Below are 15,134 nucleotides of genomic sequence, written 5' to 3' on the forward strand. Positions count from 1 at the left end.
CTCTAAAGTGCCACAAGTCCTCCTTTTCTTTTTGTGAATACAGACTAACACAGCTGCTAAAACAGCATAGTAACTCTGGGTCTTTATTCTTTCCCCATACATCCCCTAAAGCATTAGCTACCCACTAACATGGACGTACCAGCATTCTCCCAGCAACAGGGCAGGGGTGCTATCTTCCCCAACGAAGGGGCATCTTGTCCTGTCCTATAAAAGGGCATCCAAACACCCTGGTACCACGGAAGGGAGGAGTACCACCTTTCCCTCCACATCAATGGGAAGCCAAACTCCCCATTTCTCTATGGAGAGGAGCATCTGCTTTCACACCTCAGTAAAACAGAGAGGGTTTGTAACACTCACCACCGCCTGCCTTTAGTATAAGTCCTGTCCATGACTGCAGTGGATCAGCTTCCTGAAACCACAAGCCTCTGGCAGTACAAGCACTGCCTTCCAGGCCTCCCTCTTGCTGCACAGGTAGCGATAAGCACACCCCAGCCAATGATAAGTACGCCCCAGCCCCCAAGTCCTTGGAGCATTCCTGGCAGCATCCAGCCCCTTATCCACTGAACACTCACAAAATTGCCAGCCCTGCTGTTCCCAAAGGAACAGTGCAGACCAGTTTGTAAGATTCAACTCGGGATCACCACTTAACGCCGCAGCACAGTGTTATATTTATAATGAAAAGAAAGAGTAAGTTTATTGTCAAAGAATAGCGATCCAAGTGATTGCAGGAATATTGGAAACAAAGGATTACCTCTACAACAAAGTCATAACACGCTTTCTAGAGACTAACAAGCGATCCTCCTGGCTAAAGGATCTCATTTCACGCAGAGTTCTTTCCAAAATTTTCCACCAACGCTGGCTGAGGCCCCCCCCTTCATTCATGAAGTAAACTTACTGTTTACTTCCCAGGGCCATGGGTTACAACCTTTTTTCATTTGCAAACCCCCCCCTAAATTTTTTTTTCAGATAGAGGTGCAGAGCCCGTTGGAAATCTTAGGTTTCAGAGTAACAGCCGTGTTAGTCTGTATTCGCAAAAAGAAAAGGAGGACTTGTGGCACCTTAGAGACTAACCAATTTATCTGAGCACAAGCTTCCGTGAGCTACAGCTCACTTCATCGGAGGCATACTCAAATAAATTGGTTAGTCTCTAAGGTGCCACAAGTCCTCCTTTTCTTGTTGGAAATCTTAGACATAGACTGCGGGATCCACAGGTTGAAAACCATACTGTCGGAGGCGAGGGACGCCAGGGTGTCTTCTTTGTCCCCCCCACTACATGAAACCTTCTGACGCCCATCTCAAGCTCGGGTTTCCCCCCCTCCCCTCGGTTAGTTCTTCCTGTTCCCTCTTTGAAGTTTCCACAGCCCTTCATCCGCGCCCAGGCCGGGCTGGCGAGCAGAGCCCCATTGCGAAACACGCAATCCTGAATGTCCACGTCAACAGCCCGCCAGGGGAACCTTCCTCGTCTGACAGGAAACCTGCTTCCCCGGGGCAGCTCCGCCACTGCTCGGGCCCCAGCCGCAGAGGAGCCGGACCCACCCAGGCCCTGCGCGCCGCTGTGACCGGCTGCGTCCTCCCCTGAGGCGTGGGGTGTCTCTCCCCGCGCTCCGCCCCCACAGCAGGGGAGAAGTCCCCCCCACCCCCCGGGATGAGGCGATCAGGCACCACGCTCCTGCTCAGGCGCCTTCAGGAAGTATTAACTCCCACACGCCACCTACTCACCCAATCAGAGGCCTTCTTCTCCCACCCCCGTCCTGATTGGCTAGCTCCCTCTCGCCTCGCTGTTGATTGGCTGTCGCCTCCTCCCCCCACGGCCGTGATTGGCTGTCAGGGAAGGAAGCGCGCGCCGCCGCAGGAGTCGCTTTTGCCTACCGCGCCGGTCTCGCGCTTCGTGGGTCCCGCCTCCTGCCCCTGGCGCTGCTGTTGTGCGTCTGCTGCTGCGGCGAGCGCGCGCGGGGCGGCCCCTCGGCAGGTATATAAAGGGTCTCTGGGCCAGCGCCCCTAACGGATTATGTCCGTGTCCCCCGTGAAGCGGCCGAAGATGGAGTCGGCGCTGGAGCAGCTCAAGCAGCACACCACGGTGGTCGCGGACACCGGCGACTTCCACGGTGAGGTCACACCCCGCCCCCCCCCGAGGCATGAGGGGTCCGTTACCCCCGTTAGGGTAGGGGGCGGTCCCAGTCCCCCGTGGCTGCTTCCCTCCCGCCACTTACAGGGACAATGGGCGAGGCCGCCCCCCCACCGGTCACGCGCACGCGCAGAGGGTGTGGGGGAGGGGAGCCCGGAGTTCTGGCGGGCTCGGCTCTGGTGGGGCGGCTGCTCCAGGGGTCTGAGCGCTGGGCGGGACGTGCGGGCTCCCCGGCTCGCTGTAACCCCTGGGTGCCGCCGCCCTTCCCGCAGCAGGCGGCTGGGGGCCCGGTCCTTCCTCTGCGGCCGCGGGCGGCTGCCGCCCGCCCTGTAAGGGCCGAGCCCTCCGGCTCATTCCCTCCCCCGTTCCCCGGGGGGGGGGGGCGGCTTTGCCACTCAGCTCGTGGGGTCCAGCAGCAGCAGGGCAGGGGATACCTCCCGGCGTGGGGGTGGGGAAGCTGCTTGTAAGGGGAAGCAAGGTCTGGCCACTTGCTGCTAACATCCTCTTCCTTGCAATGACTTCCTGTTTGGTGAAGTGTAACCATGCTAGCGAGCTTTGGGGTCTTCGTGGGTGGGCTCAGTGTTTCCCACATACACGAACCTTCTCACGTGTTAACTGAGAAAAACGTGAATGAAACACTGTGAACGTTCACCATGGGAGATAATCTGTAGTGGGAATTATCCATTCCCTGATGGAAGGGAAGAGTTAGGATAGGCTATATCTACACTACCACTTATGGTAGGTTTCAGAGTAACAGCCGTGTTAGTCTGTATTCGCAAAAAGAAAAGGAGTACTTGTGGCACCTTAGAGACTAACCAATTTATTTGAGCATGAGCTTTCGTGAGCTACAGCTCACTTCATCAGATGCATACCTTGGAAACTGCAGCAGACTTTATATATACACCGAGAATATGAAACAATACCTCCTCCCACCCCACTGTCCTGCTGGTAATAGCTTATCTAAAGTGATCATCAGGTTAGGCCATTTCCAGCACAAATCCAGGTTTTCTCACCCTCCACCCCCCCACACAAATTCACTCTCCTGCTGGTGATAGCCCATCCAAAGTGACAACTCTTTACACAATGTGCATAATAATCAAGTTGGGCCATTTCCTGCACAAATCCAGGTTCTCTCACTCCCTCACCCCCCTCCAAAAACCTACCCCCATACACACACAAACTCACTCTCCTGCTGGTAATAGCTCATCCAAACTGACCACTCTCCAAGTTTATGGTAGCAGAACGTATGTTGCTCAGGGGTCTGAATATCCCACTTCCCTGAGCAACATAAGTTACACCCGCATAAGTGGTAGCGTGCACAGTGCTATGTAAGCGGGAGCGCTTCTACTTCTGGCATAGCTACTACAGTACTGCTTCTTTTTTGGGGTGGATTAATTATGTCACTGGGAGCAGCTACACAAGAGATCTTACAGTATTGGTACAGCAGTGCCACTGGGAGCTCTCTAGAGTAGACAGCCTAAGTATTTTGGTTTAAGGCAGAGGTGGGCAAACTATGGCCCGTGGGCCACATCTGGCCTGCTGGACCATCCTTCCTGGCCCTTGAGCTCCTGGCTGGGGAGGCTAGCCCCCGGCTCCTCCCCTGCTGTCTGTCTCACCCCCCCACCCCACCCCCAGCCTCAGCTTACTGTGCTGCCAGCGCTCTGGGTGGTGGCGCTGCAAGCTCCTGCCAGGTGGCATGGCTGCCAGTCCTGCCGCTCTGAGCGGCATGGAAAGGGGGTGGGGGGGTTGGATCAGGGGCAAGCGGTCCTGGGTGGGGGGCAGCAGTCAGGGGACAGGGAGCAAGGGGTGGTTGGATGGGGCAGAGGTCGTGAGGAGGGGAGCAGTCAGGGGATGAGGAACAGGGGAGGTTGGCTAGGTGTGGGAGTCCCGGGGTGCCTGTCAAGGGGCAGGGGTGTGGATAGGGGTCTAGGCAGTCAGGGACGGGGGGGGGGTGGAGGTGGGGTCCTGGGAGGGGGCAGTCAGGGGAGGGGGCCAGGTTGTTTGGGGAGGCAGAGCCTTCCTTACCTGGCCCTCCATACGGTTTCGGAATCCCCATGTGGCCTGCAGACCAGGGCTGGGCAAACTTTGGCCTAAGTTGTAATCTACTTGGAGAACATAACCTTGTAATAAAAAGAAACCCCTTTGTTAAACTTGGCTAAGAGTTATTTGCCTAAAGCTGTTTTGTCACTTGTGTGCTGTTATGAAAGATTGAAATGTCCCAGTTGCTTAATGTGGGATTGCACCTATTGAGGGGTGGTGAGTCTGCAGATGGAGAGAATAAGTGCCTTCTGCAAATTGTGGTCAGTCTTGCAGGACACAGTGGGATCCTATGGTTATATGGAAGTGCAATTTGCTAGTACAGAGAAGAGTTGGACTCAACACAAGAACACTGAATAAAACTATATAAATGCATCAAGAACTGAAAAGACTTCAACAGGAGAGAGGCTGGTATTGTGGTGAAGGCCCACTAGCAGGAATCACACATACATAATACCATCTTTTCTACACACTTCCTTTGTGACTCACTTGGGAAGTCAGCTGTCCTATGATTCAGTTGCTTCAGGTATAAAATGAGGATAATATCTGTCTCATGCTGATTAGTTTTGTAAAATAATTCTAGCTCTCTGGATGGAAGGGACCATAGAAATCCAAAGTAGTAATATGAAATTGTTAGCCTGGCATGTGTGGGTACACGTGGAAGTGTGGCCTCACTGCAATAACCTGTGTAATGCGCCTATAAACAAATGTATAAGTATGACCTACCAGCACTGACTTTTGAACTGAGATCTTGAAAAATTGTTTGCATTATTAAAATCTAAGGATGGTTGTTTCAAAGTGCATGAAACTATTGTAGCCCTACTCTTCTAGTTACTGTTAGTACCAGAACTCTTGAGTGCACCTATATTGATAATGGAAACAAGTGAAGGGCTCTGAGCTAGCATTTATTACCATCAACAAGTATATGTACCATAAATCTTATTTAAATTATCCATTTGGGAAACTAATGGCCCTTGGTACTCTTAACACCCTGATTCTGATTCAAATATTTCATCCTGATCAAATCAGGGTTTGGTAAATTCACTGGAAATAAATTTTACTCAGATGGTTTTGTTTTTTTAATGGCTTGTATAGTTTTCTCATGGTGAAGCAAAACAGTTGAGAGGCACAGGAGTTAATGTAAGAGGAATTTTGTTTACTTTAGCATGAAAATGAGTAAGCCCTTTTGTTAATTTAAAAAGGGTGGGGCTAGATTTTTTTCTGTACAAGAGATCTTAAACACAAATGACTTTATACAGTACTCTTTAAATCCGTGTTAGTCTGTATTCGCAAAAAGAAAAGGAGTACTAGTGGCACCTTAGACTAACCAATTTATTTGAGCGTAAGCTTTCGTGAGCTACAGCTCACTTCATCGGATGCATTCAGTGGAAGTGAGCTGTAGCTCACGAAAGCTTATGCTCAAATAAATTGGTTAGTCTCTAAGGTGCCACTAGTACTCCTTTTCTTTAAATCCTGTAGCAATACACAGTGTGCTCAATACACTTAAAATTGAGGATTTGCTTCACCAGCTTCAGTGAACTATATGCAGGCTCAGTTAACTTAGTCTTGAATTATGTTTTAGTTTTGTGTCCAAAGGCTTTTAGTAATGGGAGTTTCCTATTTAGTGACTTCTGTTAAGACCAAGAGTATAGTACAGTAGTTTTGGTACAGTACTTGGGCTTCATCTAAGGTTCACAGCAAGGTTCCTGCAGCATGAACTCAGTTGTGCTGAAGGTAGCTGAGAGAGCAGGCCTTGCTGATGGGAATGGTTACTAAAGGTAAATAAATACAAGCAGTGAACAGTGGATACAAGTACCAGCAGGGAGCAATAGAGATTTAAGTGGAACAACAGGATCATAAGAATTTTTGGGGGAAGGCAACTACTGTGGAAACCACAGGAATTTTAAGGGAGAATGTCTCAAGCTCTGATTTGGCCAGGACACAAGTCCACACTCTGATCCTTGGGCAGAGGTGATCATCAAGAGCCACATGAGATCTTTAAACCCCCCCACCCCAATATCTTGGTTTTAGCTAATTGGACAACAAAATTTAATGCATGTAAAAATTTTGAACCAATTTGTGTTTTGTGCAAGCCACAGTCCTCACAGGAGATGTCCAGCTGCTATGGGGACAAAGGGATTAACTCTCCTGAGCATTGGCTACCTTTCAAGTCAGTCTCATAACTTTTGTACAAAGAAAAATTAGTTCTTATAATGGTGCTGTGTCCTGAACCCAGATGTAACCCATTTATTTTGTCAATACATGAATTATTCATATATTAACTTGCATAAGGTGTCGATTTCTGAATCTTCAAGTATGGCTAGTGGTGGCCCTTAACAGAACTTCTAGGACCTCATGTCTGAGCGTATGGGAATTTAAAACATTGACTCTGTAGCCTTGTCTACAGTATGAAATACCTATTATCTGTTAGCAACAGGTGCTGAGCACTGTCTAGCTGCAAATTTTAACCATGCACTTTAAAACCATTCTGAACATAGTTTGTGCTTGGCTACATCTGCGGTTAGCGTTTGGGACTGGTTCAGCTGTAGCTGTTGACACCAGTCACCAGCATTGTGTTTTTTCAAGTGTTGACAAATATTTATTGCCTTATATAGTAGGGGAAATTGCTGGTGTAAGGAGCAAAGGACAGTCTAGTCCTGACCAGTGTGTTTCCACTGAAACATTGGGCCAGGTGCCTCTTGTCTCCATCTGCAGAAAAGTGATGTTCCCAGCAAAAGCGAAGAACACCTGATAAATTATTAAACTGTTAGTTTCAGTCTGCTGCTCTTGTTGGTGCAGCAGTATGGGCCAGACCAGCATGTACTTATTCTTCTGCACATTTCTCCAGCCAGTCAACATTAAACAGATGCTGTAGCAGTGAGCAGGATTCAGAATCCCTAGTTAAACCTTTGCTGAAAACTTTTTCTGGAAGGCTGAAATGTAGCCCCTTACTTTAGGGAGCTAACTTTTGAACTCTACCTTCAACTGTGACATCATAATTAGTGACTGGAAAGTGCTGAATGACACTATGCTTCTAGAGGGAGGGGATACCGTAAAAGTCAGTCCTTATCATATACCCACATGACACATCAGAAGTGTCATACATTTGCTTTTTATCTTTAGCATAATTGAATTTTGCAGACTTCAGTAACACATGACATGCAGTATATATGTTAGTCCTAGAAGATACTTTACCCAGATGTGTATTGCAAATGAGCTTTATCAGTACTTACCCATCTTGGAGTTGCATTGTGTTGTCAGATAAAACATGGAGAGTGAATGAAAACTTATTCTTTCCAGTTTATCTGAAGGACCTATGGTTAAGATGAACGTGTCCAGAGAACCAGGATCTTTACTTAAAGGAAGCTGCTAGGAAAGTGTAGCTTTCTGTACAGTGTATCCAAACATGATCTATCAAAATTAAGTAGAATTTTCTAAAATGAAATCTCCCTCCTAGAGTGCAAAGCATTCAGAAAAATGAATTGGTAATTTTTCATAATTTTGACATTTAGCTCTTTCAAGATACCTTATGTCCTCTACAGTGACCCCTGCTTATAAAACTATTTGCTGAGTCAAACATTGCATGCCAGGCTGCTCAGCTACTCAGACATGTTAGAACCAGACAGAGTACAGTAAGAACCACTTTGTGGTAAACATCTAGTGTCACCTGAAACGGATTCTCAACTTTTTTCTTTGAGGTCTTCCCCCCCCCCCCCAACCCCCCCCCCACATGCTGTTAAACTCCATGGCCCACCTGTGTCAAACTGCTTTTCTGCATATAAAAGCCAGGGACAGCATTAGGGGTCCTCATACCACAGGAGCCCCCTCAAAGCTACATTGCTCAGGCTTTGGCTTCAGCCTTGGGTGGCAGGGCTCAGGGCCCTGGCTTCAATCTCAGGCTTTGGCTTTCTGCCCTGGGCACCAGTGAGTCTAATGCTGGCCCTGCTTGGTGACCCCCCAAAACCTGCTTGCAGCAGTGATGGACACAATAAGGACCTATATAAGATAGATGAGTAACTCCTACAGAATCTTGACCAATGCTTTGTTCCTCTTTGGAAACACTAGAGCTTAAGTACTAAATAAAACTTGCTTGATCTTATCACTATAGCTTTCAGTCACCACTTTGTCCTGTAGGTCTCAAACTTTTTGTATTGGTGACCCCTTTCACAGAGCAAGCCTCTGAGTTTGAGAACCTCTGGTATAGACCCTTTTGGCACCATTCCCCGGACTTGCAGACAGCCTCTTACTGCACCATTCCTGCCTCAAGAAAACACTTAACTCTGATATAGATTTTATTGCTTAAGAGGCATGTTAACTGATCCTACTACTGTAACATAATACTTCATTGGTCAGGCTGGGTAACCTGTTTTAAACTAGGAATCTTTATTTTTGTAGCAATTGATCAGTACAAGCCTCTGGATGCCACTACAAATCCATCCTTGATACTAGCTGCTGCTCAAATGCCAGCTTACCAGGAATTAGTAGAGGATGCTATTGAGTATGGAAAAAAACTTGGTGGGTAAGTAAGACCATTAATTTAATTAGGCTTAGTTATGACAGCTGATGCCTTATGTAACTATTTGCAATAGCATCCACAGTGTTCTGTGGCCTTTTTATAACTTAAGCAAACATGAGTTTTACTCCTTAAAACACGCAGTCTAGAAGACTGGCTAACAAAGTGTGGGTGAAGGGATGCAACTTACAAATCAGCGAAGATGGTGACAGGCCACATGTGATAGGTGTATAATCCAGTGTGAGGTTTTGTCCTTAGCACTGTAAAGACTATCCCTGATGAGTAGTTTCTGGTAAACATTATGCGTGTATCTACCTAGCAAAGAAAAACCCATGGCTTGCCTGTGCCAGTTAACTCTGGCTCCTGGGGCTCAGGTTATGGAGATGTTTCATTGCTGTGTAGACTTCTAGGCTCAGGCTGGAGCCCAGGGGCTCCAGGAACCTGAAAGGTGAGGGGGATGCACAGGGTCCTGAAGGCCAGGCTCCAGCCTGAGCTGAGAAGCCTACATAGCAATGAAACAGCCCTGCAGTGTGAGCCTATTGGCTGGCATGGGCCAGCCGTGGGTGTCTAGATGCTGTGCAGACATATTCCGTGAAGAGAAGTGAGTCTTCATTCTAATTCAGATCCCTTTTGAAGTAGCTTTGTGGGCTTGCTCAGGGAAAGCATTCCATGAATAGGCAGCATCATGAAGGAAAGCACAGATGTTTATGGGAGGAAGAAATGGCGTATGGACTCTGGTAGTATTGGTGAAACATAGATGGGACAAAAGACCAGAGTGGATAAATAGGGAATGGGAGAATTACTCAGTGATTTTAAAGGCTTGAACTGTATGTGGAGGGAGCCAAAGAGATTTAGGATACTAGCTGCAGTCTTTCATACATTTCACTCATTAAATTTTCATTCTTTCAGGTCAGATGATGAACAGGTCCAAAATGCAAGCGACAAACTTTTTGTGGTGTTTGGGGCAGAAATACTGAAGAGGATACCAGGTCGTGTGTCCACAGAAGTAGATGCAAGGTTTGTAGGCATGTTGTATGCAATTTGTAACCAAGGTGTTCCTAATCTTCTGATCTTGTAACAGTGAAATGTTCAGAGATTAAATTACTACCTTTTCTGTTTTAATTGAACTGTGAAGTCACAATTTGCCTATCTAGGTTTTTACTGCATGCTAGACTAAACTAAGTGTGAAATAGGGTTACTCTTCAAGGCAGTTGTAAATAGGATTCACCTTCAGCATAGTTAAGGCACAGAGCACATTCTCAATCTGTCTACCATTCTTCTGACTTAAAGAAATTCAGGCTTTCAATTTACTTGATTTAAACTTAAGAGTTGAGTTTCTTTTCTTTGCCCTTCTCCCACCAAAACTTACAAAATGGTACACTGTGGTTTTGCTTTAACAGTACCTGGGATAAGGCCTGTTAACTTCCTTGATTCTTTTCTACTTTTTCAGAATCTAAATTCTGTATGAAAATTAAAGCAATAACTTTTAATCTTTCCCTGAGAAACATCCTTGGGTTTTCTTGAGCTCTGGGCCCACTCAATCCTAGAGAATGTTTTACAATTTTTTTAATGCTTTGGTAGATTTTTAACTACAGCACCAAGTAAAAAAAGCTATTATTGGGTGTTAAATTTTAATACAGGGTGCAGGAGAGTTCTTCAGATTATTATGGCTAAATTAGAGCCACTCTAATAGCCACTATCTCTCAATGTGAGAACATGTATCAGTCTACCATTATCTGTTGGTGGAAGCTAGACAAAGATGGATCTGGGATATAGACTTAAAACAAATGTTTGTAACTTGGTTCAATCCCTTTCTTGTTTCAAAGGTTGTCCTTTGATAAGGAAGGAATGATTAAGAGAGCTAAGCGCCTCATTGACCTTTATAAGGAAGCAGGAATTGGTAAAGATCGCATCCTCATAAAACTGTCATCGACGTGGGAGGGGATTCAGGCAGGCAAGTAAGTGTCTGTAGCTGGTATTTACTTTAATGCTTCTAATGGCTGGTCATACATTTTTAAAAAAATCCTCTCAATGTGTTGGCTGTTTTGAGAACCATTCACCAGTAAATTCAGTTAGTGCGGTTAAATCTAACATGAGCAAGCCTTTTTTTTATTTGAGTTGTGGGACAAAGATACTCCTATTAGTGCTAGATCATTGCTTTAGAGCTCAATGTTATAGTTCAGTAACTAGTGACAGATTTATTTATGAAGTTTATTAAACTATTTGATTGTAGACTGAATGGAGGGGGAGGACAGACTCCATTCTAAGATGACCCTTTTTTTTGCAGGGTTCTGGAAGAGGAGTATGGGATCCATTGCAACATGACCTTACTCTTCTCCTTTGCTCAGGCAGTGGCCTGTGCTGAAGCTGGGGTCACCCTAATTTCCCCATTTGTAGGTCGTATCCTGGATTGGCATGTTGCAAACACAGACAAGAAGACTTATGAGCCCTCAGAGGACCCAGGTAAGCTTGCCTTTGAATATAATTGAAAAAGTTCACTACAAGTTATTTTTTTAAATCTTCTCTTATGAACACTACTCTAGAAAATACAGTATTTGGGTACTAAAATTTACAATGAAGAATCTTTGCATTTTAAAACATTGTCTTGAAAATCACCAGTGTTTTCTTCATAGGGGTGAAGAGTGTCACTAAAATCTATAATTACTACAAAAAGTTTGGCTACAAAACTATTGTGATGGGTGCTTCATTCCGAAACACTGGGGAGATTAAAGCGCTGACAGGCTGTGACTATCTTACCATTTCACCTAAGCTTCTGGGAGAGCTCAGTAAAGAGAACACCAAGCTAACTCCCACACTCAGTGCTAAAGATGGTAAGTTAGTTTTCTTTCCTTGTAGAATACAGATTTGTTCCATAATCCTGAGACTCCTCTTTACTACTGAACATAGCTGATATATGGAAGAAGCCAGCTTTGGTAAGTGGTTGTACGTAGCTTCAGCTTAAACTTAGTGCTTCTTGCCTCCATCCAAACTTTTTTAAAGGGGTAAGGCTTGGCTGATCTACTTAAGAGATACAGTAATTGCCTTGTACTGTCTTCATGACCACAGTGGCCATCAGCAGTCCTTGTGGCACTGCTGTTGAGGGAATCCAGTATTCTCCATACCTTTGATCTAGTATGTAACCAGTTATATTCCATTTATTTACTATCTTGGGTCCTTTTGAATGCATTAGCCAGTAACTAACCCAGATTCAAGTCAAAAAGACAGATTCAGTTTAAACAGCGATACTTCTATTAAATAACAATGGGGTGGAAGGGAGAAAACACCTCTAATTTGTATCCTGGGACTTGACAGTTCTTACAAAATCCTTTGGAGCAAGAAACTTAGCTGAACACTAATTTTGCAAGAATGTAAGTCCTCTAAGGGACTTCAGACAAGGCTAGAAGAGATCATACACCTATACAACAGTCAACATTTGAAACGAGTTTTTAAAAACTGGTCTCTTTTGAAATGGTACTAAAGTGTTGCAACTTGTTTGGTTTAGCAATGTTTCGCTGTGGTGGTTCTTGCATGTGGTCCTGGTAGCTGTACCATTCTTTCCTTCCTCTTAGCTTTATAAACAAATGTTAAATTACAAAATTCAGAATGGGAATTATGCACAGCTGCAATCATGAGCTCTATTACTTAAGGCTCTAAGCAGTTGGCAGGCTTGTTATCAATTGAGCTTTTGTTAGGCATCTGCTGAATAATCAGAACCAATTGTTTGCTTGAGTCCTTGCTCACTCCTACAGAATATTTTGTGTAATTTTTTTTGTACTGTGGGCTGAAAGTTTAGTGCCATTTAGGAGCCAGATACAAACATTATAAACATCAATGCCTTAGCCTAAAACTTAGACTAACTGGATAACTTCCCCTAAGGTAGCAGTTCAGAATCAACAATATCTGCACTTATTCCCCCAAATGTGGTCACACAGTAAGTCTGACCACCTTATCAGCAGTGTTTGGAAAAACCTTTTAAACTTCAGCTAATGTGGAGGGGGCTATATAAGGGAGTTAAAGGAGCATTTTATTTTTGGATCACAATCTTTTGTATTTGAATTAGAATATTTTATAGATTATCTATTACAATTCCCTTTGTATAGCTCAGACATCTAACCTTGAGAAGATCCACATGGATGAGAAGACATTCCGCTGGGAACATAATGAAGACCAAATGGCTGTGGAGAAATTATCAGATGGGATCAGGAAATTTGCTGCTGATGCAGTTAAATTGGAGAGAATGTTAAAGGTAATTGCTGAATTCTATGCTGAACTTGTATATGCCTATATTCCAGACCCCTCAGAATGACACCAGCTGATCCACACATAAGGTGTGATGCTGTCTTGATTTAAAGCAGTGTTTATTCTGGTAGCTAGGCTTGTATACAAACCATATTTATCACAATTTGCATTAGGTCACCATTCCTATGTGCAAAGAGGGTTAGCTGCCTAGATAGCATATGAAATGCATACTGGGCGTCTTCCTTCCAGTGTATATGTAATTGTCTTGTTGTTGTGCCTCCTGTGAACACTGACTAATACAAGATGTAAACCAACATGAATGTTATCCCAAGTGCAAAGCAGTATTTATCTAGTAGCTAATCAAGACTGCACTACAGCTAGATGTGAGTCAGCAGGTGACATTGAGGAGTTGGTATGGCTGTCAAATTCCTGACATAGAATCTGAAAATTAAGTTTCCACCTCAAATCAGTATTTGTGTCTGAGGCACACTAAAATTCAGTACTTAGGTCCAACTTTGGCAGTAAAACACAGGATGCATGGGGGAAAATGTTGAGTAAGGTGCCATTTTTATAGTCCACTATTTTAAAATGCCAGTTGAAATAATTAGGTGAACTAATAGTATCTTGACTGTACTAAATCTGCATGTATATTTTCATATCAGTTGTAGACACTGCTCATGTTGACTGCATAATTACTATTGTACGGGCTTAGTCTGGTATCAAAGCACTGCAGTTTCCAGACTTATCTAGGACTCCTATTGGAAATGCTAACTGCAGATTCTTTTTTTCCTAGGAACGAATGTTCAGTACTAAAAATGGAAAGTAGACAAACCAAAGTTCCTGCTGGATTGTGATGGCTGAATGAGTGGGATTATTAAAAATGGATGTACAAATACCTGTAAAGTCTTATGCTATGTGTGGAGAGTTTTCTGTTTTCCATGCTTTTTTTATCAACTTGCAAAGGGACAGACTTCACTTTGTAGCAATTTTAGCAATGTATTAAAATAGTTTGTGTAAAGTTTCACTATTGTGCACTTGTTTAGATCAATATTTACATATTGCTGTACTCCTTGCCACCTCTTTTCAACTTAGCCACTCACTTTCACTAGAATTATCTCAACAAGTAGCTAACTATTCTTAAACCCTTAAATGTACCTCCAGATGATACTAGGGAAACAAAGTATTTTATCCTGGAGATACTTACACAGCCTCCAAAACCACAGTACATATGTGAGTACCTTTCCATTAAAATAACTTCTCCAGGCTAGGAAGATTTGTCAAGCTTTTTAATCTATTATGAGTATGGATGTGATTTTACTGAAAAAAAGCTACAGACTTTTGTATTCTGGAAGTGGGGTGAAGTTGTCACTTGTAGCTGTGTTTCCTGAATCCCAGGCCAGCAGCCTGTCAAAATACCTCATTTATTGTAAGTGGACTTAATACATTTCTTGGTTTGTTTCTTTTAGATGTTGTGGCTGTAAAAGCATGGAATAGCAGCTTACAAATTGTGTAGCAGTTGAGCCCATGGGTTTTCCTCACTCCTTTCACTGATCTCAGAACTGTTACTTTACGCTTCTAGGTGCAACCCCATTTTATAGCTGAAGAATAAGGTTAAGACTTGCTCAGACCTACACAATGATTTAGCAGTTGAGCTAGGTATAGAAGGTTAGAGTCCTGCCTTGGTCATACTTCATTTCTGAAGTAAGAGCAAGTATTTTATTCCCTGGGGGTAGTTTGAGATTACCAGTGTTCACTTGCATTGTGTGTGCACATATGCCCTAGCTCTAGCAAACATTTGAGGCAGCCTGTCCAGTGGTTTGGGACCCTCATTTTACAGGGCCAGGACACACACCACCATATGAGTGCAGATTTCAGACCTTTTCCCCACTTGGTGTTAAATCTTACCAGTGGCTTTACAGACTTGCTATTTTCAGTTGACTCCACTACCCCACCCCATTTCCTTATGTATTGGACTAATTGTTGCTCAAAGAGACAAGCTTTTGAGCTTACACAGAACTCTAACTTACACCAGTAAAGGAACTAGAAGACAGAAGCCTGCAGAAAGAAAGCCAGCATTTGATGGTACAAGGCCCTGAAAGTCTGTTAAATCAAAGTTGCCAAGCTTGATTTCTTATATAATACACATTCAAACATTTTCCTAAGGAGGTTGGATATTGGGGAAGGAAGGAAAGAGGAGAGGGACAGTAGAGTGTCAGGAAA

General features: G+C 44.4%; 1 protein-coding gene across 2 annotated transcripts; it reads left to right on the top strand.

The window, feature by feature from the left end:
- Positions 1 to 1,861: 1,861 nt before the first annotated feature.
- On the top strand, positions 1,862 to 13,938 carry TALDO1 (transaldolase 1). 2 transcript variants are annotated; one of them, XM_077818226.1, is made up of 8 exons: positions 1,870 to 2,105; positions 8,558 to 8,681; positions 9,585 to 9,692; positions 10,502 to 10,633; positions 10,963 to 11,138; positions 11,309 to 11,506; positions 12,776 to 12,921; positions 13,708 to 13,938. In XM_077818226.1, exons 1-8 carry the CDS (start codon positions 2,009 to 2,011, stop codon positions 13,738 to 13,740), a joined length of 1,014 nt encoding a protein of 337 aa, XP_077674352.1. In that variant the 5' UTR covers positions 1,870 to 2,008; the 3' UTR covers positions 13,741 to 13,938. The 2 variants fall into 2 exon arrangements, with proteins under 2 accessions (XP_077674353.1, XP_077674352.1); XM_077818227.1 differs by lacking the exon at positions 13,708 to 13,938 and having other exon boundaries at positions 1,862 to 2,105; positions 11,309 to 11,608; positions 12,776 to 12,909.
- Positions 13,939 to 15,134: the final 1,196 nt, after the last annotated feature.

The sequence above is a fragment of the Eretmochelys imbricata genome, chromosome 6 (assembly GCF_965152235.1).
Source record: "Eretmochelys imbricata isolate rEreImb1 chromosome 6, rEreImb1.hap1, whole genome shotgun sequence".
NCBI classification, from domain to species: Eukaryota; Metazoa; Chordata; order Testudines; family Cheloniidae; genus Eretmochelys; species Eretmochelys imbricata.

Excerpts from the sequence above, each read along its gene's own strand:
- TALDO1 (XM_077818226.1), top strand. The coding sequence starts at position 2,009 with ATGTCCGTGTCCCCCGTGAAGCGGCCGAAGATGGAGTCGGCGCTGGAG. Across the intron at positions 11,507-12,775 it reads CACACTCAGTGCTAAAGATG|CTCAGACATCTAACCTTGAG; the intron begins GTAAGTTAGTTT and ends CCCTTTGTATAG. Across the intron at positions 12,922-13,707 it reads AATTGGAGAGAATGTTAAAG|GAACGAATGTTCAGTACTAA; the intron begins GTAATTGCTGAA and ends TTTTTTTCCTAG.